This window comes from Micropterus salmoides, unplaced genomic scaffold (genome assembly GCF_014851395.1).
Source record: "Micropterus salmoides isolate LMB-PRFRI ecotype aquatic unplaced genomic scaffold, ASM1485139v1 Ms_hic_scaffold_1, whole genome shotgun sequence".
NCBI lineage: Eukaryota > Metazoa > Chordata > Actinopteri > Centrarchiformes > Centrarchidae > Micropterus > Micropterus salmoides.
The window spans coordinates 45,099,495-45,116,492 of NW_024040040.1; the positions used below are offsets into that span (position 1 = coordinate 45,099,495).

The following is a 16,998-nucleotide window of genomic DNA, read 5'->3' on the forward strand; positions in this document are numbered from 1 at the left end:
TTTAATTTGATAAAGTGCTACTGAAACCCAACCCTTAACTCAAGATTGCTAATTAACATCGGACTTGCAGTTGTTGTGAAAACACTCCTTTACACATGTATATGGGGTACATAGCACTTAACACTGTCACAGATTGAGGAAGAGATTGGGGCCAAATGCAGACACCAGAGGCAGAGCAGGTGCAGTTCAAAGATTTAATGATAAGTCAAAATACACAAAGGCTTAAAGGATGGTCAGGTCGAGGTCTAAACCAGAGATCGCAGTTCAAGCAGGTAAACCCATCAAAAAGACAGGCAAGGTCCAGGGAAATGAATTCACAACAAAGAACAAAACCTGGCAGGACCGCTTGACACAGGGACAAAGAATAAAGGAATACACAGCTTAAATACAAGTGAGGGGAGGATAACTAGTCACAGGTGAAACTAATCAGGGCAGGGCAAAACTGGCAGCAAAACGCACAAAGGCGGGATGTTAAGTAATCCATGTAGTGACACAGCAAGACTCATGGGACTACAAAAACCATTACACACTCATCCACAATCACCCAACTCTATGTAGGTGGATGAGAGATCAGATGCTCTTTTCTGAGGAATCACTGTTAATGTGTAAAAGCCTTATGTAATGAGGCTGCCCAACACTTCCCATGCTTATCACACCCCAGTCAGAGCAGCTTCTTACTTCTTGAATGCAGTTGTGGTTTTGCCATCTCTCTCTCTCCCGCTGGCCTTATAAATTTGCAGCTTTGTCACAGTGACAATGGGAGCGGGGACAGCGCTGCCAGTGTAATCTTGTAGCCCTGGTACAGACTGAAACACAGAAAACTGCAAAACCAAATACTGCATTTGGGAAAGTCAGCGTCAGCAGAAAACCAAACATTTTCTAATCTTTTCACAATGCTTATCGTCACATAGAAAAAAGTACAGGACTTTGTCAAGGTTAATTCTCTTTATTGAAGAGGTTTTTTAGCAGGACTAATTTGATTTCATCCAAGCCTTTTTTAACAAATTTGGACATATTTTTATAGCACAGCATTTTATAAAATTCCTGGTTTCTGATTTTAAATGATCAGCAGAGCTTCATGAAAGAGGCAGAATAACTTTTTGCTGTGTTTTGACTATGTTGTCCTGTTTTCTATTTGTTTTGCAGCAGCTCTCCCCTCTCTATCCATCTACCCTGCTAACCCGCCTTGCTGTCCTACATTCCTCTTAGCTTTAACTGCTCCATGAGAAAATGAACAAGTGAGACATGATGGGGTCTGATCTGTCTGACGTCCACTCATGAGCCTGCGTGACCTTGTGTCCTTTCAAAGGGTCACTCTTAAGCTACTCTTACGCTCTTAAAGGTGGAGGTCCTGTAAACGGATTCATTTAGATAATGTGGCATATGAAGGGCGTTACTCTGAAAAATGCTCCAGACAAGTTAACACTATTATGTCTGATGACTAAAAATCTCTCAAGCATATATATAAGCTGTCATCCACCTGGGAAATTTAGAGGGTTGATTTGCACATTTCCCGTCCTCTGCTTGACTTGTCACGACTGGTTCCATCACGTTGTCGTTCATGTTGAGCGGACGCGCACACACTATCCGAGACGCTGACCTGATTGCGTGCTGCACATGTGACATCCTGGGGCGAGAGAAAGAGAAAAATACATGGGAGGTGGCCTGTAGAGCTGCTTATTTAGCTGGTGGAGGTCAGCAGATGGTCAATGGCTTGAGGCCCCCGACACTAACCGGACATGAATGAGGGGGAGAGCGCGATACGAGCAGGGGGAGGTCTCCATGCTTGTTCAATGTATTGGTTGTAAAGTCTGGTTTGATGTGGTGTTTAGTCATTAGTACATAAGCAGTGTTTCATAGATGAAAATAGAAGTTAGGTGAGGATAAGTTATATGCCGTTCAGTTGCATTATGGGAAATGTAGGATCTAGAGTTGCTGTGTTGCCTCGATTTTGACCGTACTCTTTAACCACTTTAACCTTGAAGAGAGATAGTTTGACAGACATTTCAACTCAAGGTCCACTTTTTCTGGAACTTTTATCTGTACTCTCAGTCTTCGTTAGGTATAGAAATGAAAAGAGGTGAGATGGCCTCCTTAATCTTTCTTCACTGTCCACTGACTCCTGGTTTGATGATAGTTGTAATACTTGTGTAAATCTGCGTCATTCTAGGTAATGGTATGATTCTAAAAGAAAAAGGTCATTGTTGATTTAATTTGATTTTTTTTTGTTTAAAGTTGTTTGTGAAATGTCAGAAAAGATGACAAATTAAGAAAAATTAAGATGAAGAGGTCTTAAAATGTACTCAAACTCAAAGTATTCCATTTATGATGACGTGAAATGGAGTAAAGCAGTTGAATTGTCACATTTAGCAGCTGTAACCAACCAATGTAGGCTATTTTCCACTTGAATTTGACTTAATATTACACAATAAGTAAAAAAGAAACTTAAAGAAGAAAAAGTATATAACTATATACCACAACAATGTGGCAATTTTACAAGACATTAAACACCACGTGCACAAGTCAGTATACATAATTGTTATTTTGGGGGGATTTACAATATTTATGCTTGGACTGAAGAGGGTGCATCTTTTCCCTTATACACACATCCACATTGCAGAGTTAGAAATTACTGCTTCTGCTTTTTCCACAACATTTCAGTCCAACTCTTTGATCCTGCTCCTCCTTGATGTCAGTGAAACCTCTGAGAGAGAGAGAGAAAGCAACAAGAAGTCTGGACTCATTTACATACAGTACAGACACCTAGCAAGTATCTAGTACAGCGTAATGCAGATTACTTGGGTGTAGCCTTCCCTGTACATAATGTGCTTATTAAATATTAATGTGGTGCGGCGTATCAGCTCATTGTCGAGTTATGAGGCGAGATACTGACGTGTAGGAGACAAAGCTCTTTGTCACTGTGAGGCTTGGACCCACACGGTCTCAGACAAAGACTCTTTTTCATATAAGATGCCTCTGCAGGGAGAATCACACTGAAAGAGCTGCTGTACTGCAGTTTAGTCCTCTCCTAATCCTCCCTCTGTGTTCTCTCTCTGGCTGACTCATCACTCACCTTTTCTCATTTTGAGATAATTTGCTGGCCTTGTGCCAAATGGAAAAGATCCTTCTCTGATTCTGGGCAGTCCAACTGTCACTGCAATGTTCCAGCCAACGTTCGTAATCATGTTGTAGAGGAGACGATTTGCACTTCCCTCAAGTCTAGCCTCAATGATATAAATAGTGTGGACAAAACGTACAATTCAACATCAGCACAAACTGCCGCTTACAAAATGACCACACAGTTGAATCAACACAACAAAACCTGAACATTTAAACCTTGATGAATGTAGAATTTATTGCCGGGCTGTTAGACTGCATTACTTGCAGCAAATCACAGTTGGTGCCTTAAACTGCATTACTGATTGCATTGCTATGAACTATGCCTTCATACTGAAGGCACTGAGGATGCACTTCACAGTACTTCAGGTAATAATTTGATATGTATATACGTATAACTGTAAATATACAACTTATGATTAAATTTGGCTTGTCTTATCTCTTCCTGCGGTATCTACTAGTTCAGTCTTTCACTGTCTAAATGTTTTGTTCCATGTCATCTCTGTGTATTTTTGGACCCCAGAAAGACTAGCACAAACACATTAGAAGAAAACGACAGTAATGAAATTCCCATACACAGTAAACAACAAAATGAAGGTGTCAGAAGCAGAAGCGTCTGTGCATTTTGCTCACCTGTACTAACATTTAATGAACATTTCTAATTAAAAGAGTGTTTTGGGCATTCCCTAGTGTCATAGGTGTTTAAGGCGCCAACTGTGATTTGCATCATCCCCAATTGGAGTCTGATTGGGGACCTTTTTTGCATGTCATTCCCTATCTCTCTTTCTCTCTCCTCCTTTCCTGTCAAATCTCTGTACTTATGTTTAAGGCATAAAATGCCCCAAATGGCTTTAAACACAAAAAATATCTAGTGAAAGAGTAAAGAACGTTCTGATAGATTTTGGTGAGCAAACCCGTTTTAAACCTGGGCATTAAGCTCTTTTTTGGTCCTGAAGTGCAACACTTCTACTAATATACATGACATGTCATACCAGTGGATTGTGAGTAATCTGCTGTGCTGATCAATAAGGATCTGTCAGAATCTACTCTCTAACTTTCCATGTTTTATAGATGATATTATACCTTTATTTGGGGCTTTAAATGGGAGCTACATAATGCTGCGCACATTACCAGTAGCTGTTAGTGTTTAACCATTGCAGAGTGATACGCTGCAAGTAAGAATAGAGGGAAGTGATCAGACACCTGCCAGAGTTCTGTTGCCCTACTTTTGCTGGCAGTCATGAAAATGGACCAGATTGCGCTGAAAAAGCTCTTACAACAGATTTCACAACAGCTTAACAGGTTTCCCTGTGGTGTGCTTTCTCTGTATCGCTACTTGAAATATCTAATGAGTATTTTTCCTTTACTAGTCAAAATATGCACAGAAATAAATTGTGCGGCGAGGTAATGAGAGGTTAGTGTGACAGCCTTCAGGATCCGGTTGTAGCCGGCTCAGATGCAGAGTTAACAAACGTCAGAATAGAAGTTGGTGTTGTTTTGACATAGACACACGATCCCTAAATCCCTTTCCACACGCTAAAACCCACCTCCCTTCCAGCAGCCAATCGCAGCTGAGCATCCAGTGTGCTGTTTACGAGTCTCACGCTACCACAACTAGGCAACAGACCTCGTTCAACCCCTGGGACGTACACATTGCCGGGACTGGGGACTGAGTGTTTCTCAACATCTAGAGAACATAAACAACAGCCAAGCCTTGATGCCAGAGGGAAACTGACATGATTCCCTCCTGATAGATATCGAAAAGAAGGAATTCCCTCTGTTGCTAGCGAGTCAGAGGATTATGTTCCAGCTCTGTAATATTAGTAATCAGATTATTATCTCTTGTAGAGCAGAAGGAGTGAGATTATATGTCATGTCTCCCCCTGCTACCCACCTTGACTGTAAAGAAAAGCCTGCAGAGAGCTTTGCAGCTGCACTGTCCTGTAGGTTGAGCAATAGACAAACCACAGTGGCTAAAACAAACATTTGGTGGAACATTTTTCTCTTGAGGCTGTCTTATTTCGTGCAAATATCTGTGGAGTCTGAAAAATCAGAATACAAAATCAGAGCAGCTTTTGTGGCTGCTCTGATTGCTGTTTGTCCTCTGCTAGTTTGCTTTGGTTAACAAGCCTCCTCCTGTTGAGCCGGATGCAGAAAGACGTTTTTGACTCCATTCATCGCCGAGTTTCAGATGATGTCATGAAGCGTGGTACAAGTGGGGGCTCTGTAGAATATGTCAATGGTTAGCATTTAGAAGTAATAACTAGGAATTGAGGTGCAGAGAGGAGCACAAATAATAGTTGTTCAGTCGCTACCCCGTCATCAAGCTCTGTGTCAGATCTCAGCCATTCATCAGATACACCCAGCTGACATTTTAAGACCACAGACATGATGATGGTAGAGTGTCAGGTGGGATTACTTATTTGCTACATTTCTAAAATGTTTGTATACGGCCCAGTTTACATTTCTCTGCTATGAAAGATTGGGGATGCAGGTTCAAGTTAGAGCCTAGCGAACAAGTAGCAAGAAGTACGTTTTATTAAATTAAACGACAGGAAATTGTTACAGAGCAGGTCTCAACAAGCAATATGTTGTAGATTTACTTTACAGCTGGTTGAAAGATATCCACTGTGTGTTTTTCAATTCACTTGACCCACTGAACTTGTGTATACTTTGAGTCAGGAGCTGTTTTCATGGTTGTAGCCCCTTAGGGAGATCTTAAGGAGTGACTTTACATCCTTGTCTTGTTTTTGCTCACTTCCAGTCATTTAAAGGTACACTGGAGTTTTTGACCACTTGTAACACTATGAAGCAAAGATTTTATGAATGAGTCCTGATTTTGCTTGTATCGTGTACTCACAGGGAGACATACATGGATGGAAAGAAACGTAAAAATGTGCCTGCTGGTTAAAAAAAAAAAAGAACAAAAAGACACCTGCGAGCCGAGGATGTAAAACCTATGTATTATGTACTGTGTATATAAATACAAAATTATCTATATACATATCTAATACACACAAAGTATGAAGAAGTAGTTGTATTAAAAAAAGACATTATAATTTAGAAGACCGATATAGGAGGTGGGATAAAAAACATGGAATAACGATTACTTTTATATCCAGGTAGAACATGGTGGCGGCCTGAAGGCAGAAATGATAATTCACTTGTTAAGATGTGGTCCGTATGGTTCAATTAATATGTACGTTGATTTTCTGATGGTCACAATAAGAACCCAGATCCCTGTCTGACACCAATAAACTGTCCCTCACTTTTCTTTCATCTGCTGTTGAGCCAGCAAATAAAAGTAGAGGTCAATAGTCAACTAACTGTTGTTAAAAGCTGAGAGAGTTTCTGTGACATAATGTTTGATTTGTATAGAATCAATAATTAAGTATCCAGTTTCAGATGCATTCAACCCCAAAAAAGTGTCATCACACTGTTTCACAAAAGCAAGAGGTTTTGGGCAATGACCGAGAGACAGCAGTAGTAGTGACTAGAGGGCTGACTTGATAAAATCACTCAACATCAGCAGCCAGCTGAAGGGGTTTGCATGGAAACAAAGCTTTTAGCAGAACATGTACAACAGATTGCTGAAAAGGTGGTGATGACAGTCTGCTAACCTTGTGTTTTGATTACCTACTTCTGTTAAAAAATCAGTATGTTGTGATAAACACAGCACAGACAGTGCCAAGTTCAAGGTAATACAGCAAAAATAGCCTATAAAGTTTTTTAATTAGGAGTTTTTGGTTGAATCACACCATGTCCTCGCGGCCTGGCAGCACATCCTTTGCAGTATGGTTGTTTTCAGTTTGGGATAAGATCAAAGATTCTGTGTTCTCCATGTAGAGCTAATACTTTCTTATTCCTCACGAGGAAATCAGAAAAGGTCAGGGTCCTGGAGTTGGGAAAGATTCCTTGTTGCATAGTTAGACCTCAATCTAATGACGTGTGCCTTCCTCTGTAAGTGACGCCAGTTCCATAATTTCACGAAATCCAGGATTAGTAGGAATTGAGGGTCTTGTTTGATTGGATTATGGATGACACTAGTTAGCAATAAACTTTAAACACGAATCAAGTCTCCCTCTTCACTGCACCAACACTTTTGCTGCATAAAAGTATCTGGAGGTTACATAGAGTCCACACTGAGGGAGCAATATCCTGTGATGAGCAGTCTTTAGCTCTTTGCCGCTGTGGCATAAATGCTGATGCAGCCTCGGGCTGTGTGCGTCTGCCAGATTATAGACTCAGCCACTGCCTCTATACTCCACTCCACTGTTTGCTCCATCCCTCCTCCTATCGCCCCTCTTTACTCTTCATCCTCATGTTATAGCTGGCTGGCAGCATTTAAAATAACCTGAGCATAGATATTCATATTTCATCTGTCCTGATTCTTTCCATTGCGCTAATGGATGTTAAACTGAATTTGATGGTGTTTAAATAGAAATAATACTGCCTGATAGACAATAGATTCAATGTTTTATTAATAGAGCTGCCACTGTCAGGTCTCTGAGTGCATTATATGGAGCTTTTAGCAGATATACAGTCACAGCAGGGGTGAAGTCTAATTTCAGTTCTCCTCAGTTCTGTGTTCAGCTCATTGTTTTAAGGCCTGCAACTTAACTGTTTTGGTTCACTCTTGCCGCTCTAAAAGTCGTTACCAAACAGTGGCCAGACAAAGTTAGCGAGTAGCTGGTGAACAAAGTGGAGCGTTTAACCACTGGTGGAGACCAAAAACAGAGCTAAGATCAGAGTGAATATTGAACTTGTATTCGTCAGATGGAGACAAACACTACTCCAAATGAATGCTAAGTGGTGTGTAAATAAGCAACTGTTTGCTAACAGGTTTACCAGATGAACTGTTTCTGTCTGCCTCCTGCAGGTGAGCCAAGGTAATGTCCCAGGCGTGGAAAGTGCCTCTCTGGCCATGGACACAGAGGAGGGCGTGGAGGTGGTGTGGAATGAGGTGCTCTTCTCTGACAAGAAGGTCTTCAAATCACAGGAGGTATTGTGGCTCCTACGCCATACAGCCAAATCAGCCAGTATTTACTGTTATTTAACTAAACCATGGATTTAGAGTGACTAGAATTAGTTAAATAGGGCTGCAACTAATGATTATATTGTTTTCCTTTCCAACTTAATTTTTATTGCTATTTTTGAGCTTAATGAGAGTGTTGCCATGGGCACCATGATACTTGTACAGGAACAGGGTCTTCCAATGACATAAAATGGGTTCAATTTCATACACAGTAAATTTTTCCAGTAGTTTACACATTTTTCAAGACAAAAGTCAGTTTTTCCTTACATGTTATTTCATTGAAAGTTACAGTTGCAGTCCATTTGTTGGAGGGTTTACCTGCAGTAATTTGTGTGATTGCTTTCTTACTAGCAGCCAAAAGTATTTTAATCAGATTTTCACCCTGTGCTTTAAGTTTATTGGGGATTTTTTAATATATATATATAAACACTGCTTTATTTCATCCCTGAAAACCTCCATACATAAATTTCATATTTTGAGTCGTATTATTTTTTTCCAGCAGAACTCTCACCGGGACCTTGACATGGAGGTCTTCAATGATTATTTTTATTATTGATACTGTATTGTGACAGTTTGGTCTATTAAATGTAAAAAAAAGAAAGAAGTTTTTAAGTAACAAAATGCCTAATTGCATTGCTAGTTGCATATTTTGTCCAACTAAGAGTCCTAAACACAAAGTATTCTGTTAATTAGCCAAGGAGACTAAGAGAACGGCAAATATGAACATTTTAGAAGTTTGTAATGGTAAATTTTTGACATTTTTGCTTACTTATTGATTATTTAAATAGTTGCCTATGAATTTACTGATCATGTAATTGACTAATAGATTAAGCTTAATTGGTAATGGCTAAAGTATTTAATGACTTCAATTGGTGCATGATGTAATGTAAAGATGTGAACCAGCTCCGATGTGTGTTTTTTAGGAGAAGATCAAAGAGATGTTTGAGAACCTGATGCAGGTGGAACATCCCAACATTGTCAAGTTCCACAAGTACTGGCTGGACATGAAGGAGAGTCAGGCGCGGGTATGATTGTCTTTTTTTTATCCCCCCGGTCTTTCTTTCTCCCCTCTTCTCTTTTCTTCACACTTGTGAATGAACTGTTTTCCCTCCTCCATCTGTGGCCCACAGGTTATATTCATCACAGAATACATGTCGTCGGGGAGCCTCAAGCAATTTCTGAAGAAAACTAAGAAGAACCACAAGACTATGAATGTAAAGGTTAGTGGTCACATACTGGATTGGTGTGCTTACTCCTGTGGTGGCACAGGCCACTGCAGACCAATCACTATTCAGATCCATATTTCCAGCAGGATTAGAGATGATGTAACAGGCTGAAGTCTGTTCAGGCATATATCTCATTCATTGTGGGTTTGAAACCTGATTTTTATCCTCAATTTTCCTCTCATTTTTTTCCTCTTCTGGCTACATCTGCTGTTTTGCATTCAAGAATGCAAAGCCATAAATTGCAAAACAGTGCTGTGTTGAATGAGGGAGAAATAATGTATTGTTGTGTATTACAGTGCGGTATAAATTTCCATATGCCCTCAGTGGAGCAAATTTGGATTTATGTTGCTCTGTTACACTACATTTTAGGCCTGGAAGAGATGGTGCACCCAGATTCTCTCTGCCCTCAGGTACTGACCGATTTCCTCCCCAGGATTTTATCATGAGAGATTTCTATTAAAAAAGCCATCACATTAACCAGACATTTAATTGTTTGCTGGCAGTTATCTGCACTCTTGCGACCCACCAATAATCCATGGCAACCTGACGTGCGACACCATCTTCATTCAGCACAACGGCCTCATCAAGATCGGCTCAGGTCTGCTCCCAGCAGGGCTTTTTATGTTACTACAACCTGCAGGGGCCACCCATGTTGTGGACTGCAGAGACTGTGGATTTCTGGATTTACTAAATTAATCTCTGCACTTTGACTAAACAGAATAAATATCTCAATTATGCTTAATTTTCTTCCCACAGTGTGGCACCGGCTATTTGTTAATGGTAAGAAATAGATACTTTTGTAGTGGATATGTTTTCATCGGTGTCCCATCTAAAAGTTTATTTCAGCTATTCTGTCCATGTTGTCTCTGTCTTTTCTAACCAGTGTTTCCAGATGCTAGTGTCCATGGCAAAGGAAGGCAGCATCGCGATGAGCAGAGGAATCTTCACTTTTTTGCTCCAGAATATGGATGTAAGTGATGGAGCGTAGTTTGTGAGTAGCTTACTGCGGCTTGATTTCTAACAAATCCCTCTTCTGTCATTTTTAACTGAATGATTAACCCCTAAGTGAAAATTCAATCATTACCTCCTTAAGCCTAATGTGACTTTAAACTCCACTGATATTGGTAAAATCCACCAAACAAGACAGCAAGTTAGCCCCTGGCGTTCTATGTTATCCTTTTCCCACACCATCAGCGTCAACAGGATATTTTCATAGCGCTAAAATAAGCATTTTGCAGCAAAATCCAAATGTTTTGAGTGCATAATGTTCCACCAGAGAGTTGTGACTGCAATTTTAGTACACAAAGAGGTAAAGGTCAGGATTATTGGAGTCACAGTGAATTCTATAGGCCACAAATCATTTAAAGGAATCTTTTGTACTACTTTTAGAGCTGGATGGAGATAAACAACAAAATAAATAATTACAATATATTCTTTTTGGGGTAAACTTCTCCTTCATGTCATCAGTGTCTCAACTCCCTCATCTTTGTTTCTTCATTTCTGTGTCTGTTCTAGCCAGCGAAGATGATTATGCCATCGATATTTTCTCCTTTGGCATCTGTGCTCTAGAGGTGAGAGAAACCGATCAAGTTTCCCCCTCTTTGTGAGTGTGTGTGTGTATGTATGTGTGTGTGTGATTGTGTTAACAGATTATTTGTACTCCTAGATGGCAGTACTGGAGATCCAGGCCAATGGAGATATTGCTGTGTCCAAGGAGGCCATCGTCAATGCAGGTCAATCTCTGGAAGATCCTCTCATGAGAGTGAGTCTCACGAATACTTCATTTCCTAAATATACACCAGTGCAACCAAGGAAACGTGAAGATAAAGGCAAACTTTCCCACACTGCTCCCTCAACACTCGCCTACACATACCACCTTGCTTTTTGGTTTATTTGTACAGTTTCAGAGTGAATGTTTCAGTAAAACATGCCAGGAATAAAATCCAGATACAGAGTGATGCTAAGTAAACTGGGTCATACTGTACAGTCATGTCGTTATGTGTTGGACTGTTGCTTTCTGCAGGAGTTCACCCAGTCTTGTTTGCGCCACGAAGCCAAGCTCCGTCCTACGGCTCACGACCTTCTGTTCCACCGAGTCTTGTTCGAGGTCCACTCCCTCAAACTGCTCGCCGCCCACTGCCTCATCAACAACCAGTGTGAGTTTCTCACCTCCGCACGCCAAGTGTGGAACATTCTGTTGCGATATTTACTTGTTCCACCATGCAGCAGATCTATTTCATCACTTCCAGGTGTTTGCCAAGCGGGTTTTTAGAACTGAACCCAAGGTATGTGTCTGCTTCATGCTAAATTCTTAATTTAAACTTCTTAAACCCAATAATACAACATATTTTAACCTGTTGAGGAGCCAGTGTGATTTATTGTGGGTCATACAATATATTTGCTAGCTCAGCGTATTGTTGAATAATTTAAGGTCTGAAAAAAAGACGATAGATGGATAGATACTTTATTCATCCCTGAATGGAAAACAAGCAAGGTATGTGGCAAACAAGCATGATGTAGGTTAAAAGATAAAAAATAAAAATAGCAAAATGTACAAATTCATTCCACTACTGTGCTATACATAAATAGAGTAAAGCTCTGTACAAATGAGTGTAGAATGTGCATTGTCATTCAGAAGAAATAAGCCTCCTCTCCCTGCCAAGAGGAGAGTGATTATATATTTTAATTGCAGCGGGTAAGAATGACTTCCTGTAGCGTGCTTATTACTGCAGAGCTGAAGGAGTGTCCACCTGAAGAGACTTTGTCATCTTAACCAGTAGTTCATGCAATGAATTTTAAAAGACAAATCTGTTGTAATCCAGAATATACATTAAAACAAAAAAAAATGTAAATATATGTTTTTTTCACTAATTTCCAAACTTCCATCTGATCTTGCGTCGACAGACTTGCTTCCAGAAAACTGTGTGGAGGAGAAAACCAAGTCCTTTGACCCCAACGCTGTCATGGCAGAGATTAAACATGAAGACAGACAGGGAGTTCAGCTCAAGTAAAATCCCACAGGAAACTTGTAGCTTTCGGTGAATATCCTGTGACATGTCAGGCCCAACACTCACCGTGCTCCTCTGTGTGTTTCTTCATGTCCTATAGATATTCCCACGTGTCCCCTTTGGAACTTGACAAGTTTCTGGAGGATGTCAAGTAAGTGGGACAACAGTATATAGCTCATTTTGTATCAATGTAAGTACCCTGTGACAGCAGCATGATGTTCAACACACGTGAACCTTGAAATGACGAAGGAACTAATACAAGATGTAAACCATACTTTTACCTCATTATTTTTTCTCTTTGCAAAATTAACAAAACACTGACATAGAGAAAGATCGGGTAGATAGTAATGAGACAAAATATGAAACAAAATAAAAATAAAAATTTCTCTTCAGGAATGGGATTTACCCCTTGATGAACTTCGCCTCGTCCAGGCTTCACCCTGTCCCTCGTGCCCTCTCCTTGTCTCAGGAGCAGGTTGAGACGGTCAAGACGCCAACTCCTGAACCCCAGGAGACAGAAACAAGGAAGGTTAGACTTTCAGACGTCACCACAAAAGTGGTAGACACACAATCAGGCTGCCCACATGTCTACATTGTTTTTTATGAGAGCTGTCTTTTATTTTTTTATTTTTATTGTCTTGCTATTTCTTATGCCCCTCATGTATTTTATCATTCACTGTCTTATTTCATTAATCTTTCTCTCTGTGTCTCTGTGAAGCACTCTATACTTTGTTCTGATAAGTGCTCTATAAATAAAGTTTATAATTATTAATTATTATACCACGTGCAGAAACTATGCTTATGTGATGCTGGAGAGGGTAAAATGTCCATGGAGGCGGTGTATGTTTACAGTCCACATATGCAATATGTCTAGAATACAAGATTGGGAATACAACATAATAATGTACCAATGAAGTTGTTTACACACAAAAAGACCTCCTTATGTTTATGTGCATGTCTTTTTATTATTATTACTCATTAATATTACATTTCCCATTTTGCCGAGTTTATTACTCTCTGACTGTTTTTTGTCTGTTGGTGCTGTAGGTTATTCAGATGCACTGTAATTTGGAGTCAAATGAAGAAGGGACCAAAACTCATGTGAGTCACATAGTATTACAGGTACCCTACCCTTCCTTGTTGGGCTCCTTTAATAATCGAGTATGTTGGTCTTTTAGCCTGTAACGTCTCTGAACCAGTGGAGTTCAACATTTATTTTAGAAGTTCAGTCAGTTATGGTGGTTAAACATAAATCCAGCTTGACTTAAATTTACTTTTTGATCTCTCCCTAGCTCTCTTTGTTTCTGAAGATGGATGACAAACTTCATAGGCAGCTAAGCTGTGATATCCTTCCAAGTAAGTAAGGATAAGGCCAGCATTTTGTCATATTTTTCTTTTTGTCTACAAGACCAAAACCACCAAAGCATCAGTCTGTCTCTCATTACTTTCAGACTTCCCCAACCTGTTTGTGGCTCTCTGGGCCAAGACATAAATCTTTAAAAATGGGACCCCAATATATGCTTAAATTTTCAACCATGCTTGGTATTTTCCTAAAACAGGTGATCACTAGTTTTTAGAGACAATACTCAAAATGTTACTTTTGCTGAGGTCTATTTTCAGTGGCGAATTTGTAGAATTGACCAAAATTACTGTGCCCATGTTGATGGTAATTAGGCTTTGGCTACACAGACAATACTTGTCAGTCAAGTCAATTCATTGTTGGTTTTTGGTCTTTTTATGGGATTTGTTGACAATAAGAAAAACTGAGGAAAAAATCAACTTATCCTTTTAAAAAAACATACTCACTTTTTTATCACATATTTTTTGTAAATTAAATATTTCATTTGAAACTTTCAGCTGACACCTCCAAAGACCTTGCCAGTGAACTTGTTCACTACGCCTTCATAAATGAGGTAGATATAAAAGCTTCTTTGTTTTTTTTCTTGATCAACAACAATGGTTTGATTTTTGCATTTATAAACAAAACAGGAACTCATTAGGTAGTATTAGCATTTTAAATCTACTCTTAAAAATATCCCCTGTGCTTTATAGGAGGACAGTGAGAAGGTAGCAGGGTACCTGGAAGACGCCATTAGCAGACACCGGGTCCGAGCACTCGCTTCTGAGAGCGCACAGTGAGGAGGGCTCACGACAGCGGCTGGCCCAGACAGAGGGGCCCGGGCGTTGACTACAAGGATCAAGAAAGGGAGAGGGCAGCAGGCAGGATCACACAGCTGGAAACTGAGGGAACAGAGGGCCCAACAGGGGATAAAAAAGGACATATACAGAAGGACGCTGGGCATTGACAGTCAGTAATCCATCCCAGAGAGGAGGAAACGCCAGCAATGTGAACGGAACCGAAGGCACCTCTGATTGGAGGACCAGAGGCATCATGGCTGTGTTCAGCAATCCCACAAAGCAGTGGAAGATTGACAAACTCCCTGCCTACAAGGGCTGTCATGCCTTAAGATATCTTGACAACCTAGGTTTTCCATAATGCCACTATTCAGAACGGATAGGTTTTACTTACAAATGCAGCACCTGTGTTCTCAGAAGGATGTGTTATTGCTCATAAGCTGCGTTGCACTCACAATGTCCACTTTGATTGGTGATTATTTACTTTGATTGCAAACAAAGTAATTTATTAAAGCCTCTCTCCCTTACAAGCCAGAACCTTCAGTTTATTACAGTTTTAGGAATTCAATATCCCGTCCAACATGCACTGTTAATACTCATCTAGTCGACTTATTTATTTCTGTTTAACTGTGAACAATAGATGCTTTGCACATGTTCTTTTTTGGCTTTACTTTCAATGACCTGGAAAGTTAACACACCTCACTGCACTCTTGGGTTAAAGGCTACTTCTCCCAGAGCTAAACACGCCATGCTTAAATGTAGTGATGAGCAATGAGACGATGCCTCTCTTTCAGCCTGTAGTGCTCTTAAGGGTTTTCCCTGTGAAAGTGTTCTGAAAGCCAAAGACTTGCAAAGTGCCTGATATGGCAATGTACTTTGGTTAAAATTTCCTAATGAAACGACATCACACCCAACTTAGCAATTTGTAATTTAACTCATTCATGCTGACAGTTTTAAAACCAGATGCATTGATTCAGACTAGTTCCCACCTCTTATCATGAGTCCACACAGTCAGTCTTAGTGAATGTGAAGATGAGCTTAACACCTGGTAATGGCAACTCCATTAACAGCTGCAGCCCCACTGTATATTGGACATATGGATCAAGTGATGACGCTCTCTCTGCAGTCAATATTAGTTTGGAAAGAGCTGCAGCTTGTGCACAAAAATTGGAATACTTTATGTGAAGCTTGTGAAGTCCTATATAAGTGGGAGGAAAGGTTGGTGTTGTGATCTTAAAACTTGTTAATAAAAATTGCCATATTGTTGATAAATATTACTGCTATACGTATTTTTAAGGTACTTCCGAAATCTGACGATATTTTCTAACACCAAATTTGTTTTGTAAATGTGTTTTAGAGGTTTTTAAAGGAAAAATCTACCCCAAAAACTTAAACAATGTGTGGTTTTAGTGTTTTCGTAAACAGCAAGCTGCAGGTGATTAAAAAAAAAATCATCTGATAGAGGAGTTAAATATTTTGCTTTAAACACGGTCATTTCCCAGTATCACACCCACTGTATTTATATATCAGGCAATATCAGTGTGAACTGATTGCACTGCAGCCCAAACAAGCACAAAAATAGAAATAAATCCCTTCAGCTCTGCTAGAACCCAGTAAAAGACTACCATTTGGGTGGATTTTTCCTGAACAAAAAAAGCGAATTGTCCTCAGCAGTATACTCTTTGTTTGTCAGACTCAGATAGCGCTGCTTCATTTGTTTCCCTGGTCTGTAACGTCACGGTTTCATAACAGTTAAACTGCTGTACAGTCATTGCTTACAGTACTTACTTACTCTACTCTGTGTCAAGCCTTCTTATCAGTGTGTCTCTGAAAACAGGAACCCTGAAATCATTCACCTACTAGACGCTGTGGTGTAAATATTTGTTTGTGGCTATTAAAGGGGTTGACTTTTAGACAGACTTTCAATGCAAAGCAGTGCCACAGTTGCTCTCATCTGGTCTTGTAAGCTGCATGTCTTAATAGCCTGCAACCATTCAAAAGTTTGCATTTTGCCTTTGTCAGTGACAGTACAGTTCCGGAGGGGACCTGACCAAGAAAATGAATGTTTAGACTGTGCAAACATGAAAAAAACCTGTCCATATCGGTCTTATTTTATGTCTTTTTTCCCCCAGTGAATCTGTTGAATGAAACTTGCCTTTGGATGTGTTCTACTTAAACCTCTGTTTAATATTGTAGCTACTGCAATTAAATACATGACAATAAATAATATGTGACATGTTGGTTGTGTCTGAAATGATTAGGATTTATTTATAGGATTTGATGTTGGTCATTCTGTATTCATTACTCTAAGACATATTCCAGTACATATTGAGTATATTTTTTGAGTATATGTTCACGTCAACACATTTTCTAAAAATGCATTGTTAGAATATTATTGTTAATTAATGTTATTTTTATTTAGTTTTGTTTATTTAGTCTTCAGTTTCCAGTTGGTAAAACACATAATAATAAAATA

At 39.6% G+C, this 16,998-nt stretch overlaps 1 protein-coding gene across 2 annotated transcripts in view; it reads left to right on the forward strand.

Moving 5' to 3' along the window:
- The window catches only part of nrbp2b (nuclear receptor binding protein 2b), a 34,785-nt gene extending 18,022 nt beyond the window's left edge, over positions 1-16,763 (forward strand). The window contains exons 2-18 of one of the 2 annotated variants that reach the window (XM_038730620.1): positions 7,997-8,119; positions 9,076-9,177; positions 9,283-9,372; positions 9,748-9,788; positions 9,882-9,976; positions 10,135-10,158; positions 10,262-10,348; positions 10,894-10,949; positions 11,045-11,140; positions 11,402-11,534; positions 12,283-12,385; positions 12,487-12,537; positions 12,780-12,915; positions 13,434-13,508; positions 13,679-13,742; positions 14,244-14,299; positions 14,439-16,763. In XM_038730620.1, the coding sequence (XP_038586548.1) occupies positions 7,997-8,119; positions 9,076-9,177; positions 9,283-9,372; positions 9,748-9,788; positions 9,882-9,976; positions 10,135-10,158; positions 10,262-10,348; positions 10,894-10,949; positions 11,045-11,140; positions 11,402-11,534; positions 12,283-12,385; positions 12,487-12,537; positions 12,780-12,915; positions 13,434-13,508; positions 13,679-13,742; positions 14,244-14,299; positions 14,439-14,525 (1,419 nt within the window). In that variant the 3' untranslated portion in view covers positions 14,526-16,763. The remainder of the gene's footprint in view (positions 1-7,996; positions 8,120-9,075; positions 9,178-9,282; positions 9,373-9,747; positions 9,789-9,881; positions 9,977-10,134; positions 10,159-10,261; positions 10,349-10,893; positions 10,950-11,044; positions 11,141-11,401; positions 11,535-12,282; positions 12,386-12,486; positions 12,538-12,779; positions 12,916-13,433; positions 13,509-13,678; positions 13,743-14,243; positions 14,300-14,438) is intronic. The other variant, XM_038730622.1, reaches the window with a different exon arrangement.
- Positions 16,764-16,998: the final 235 nt, after the last annotated feature.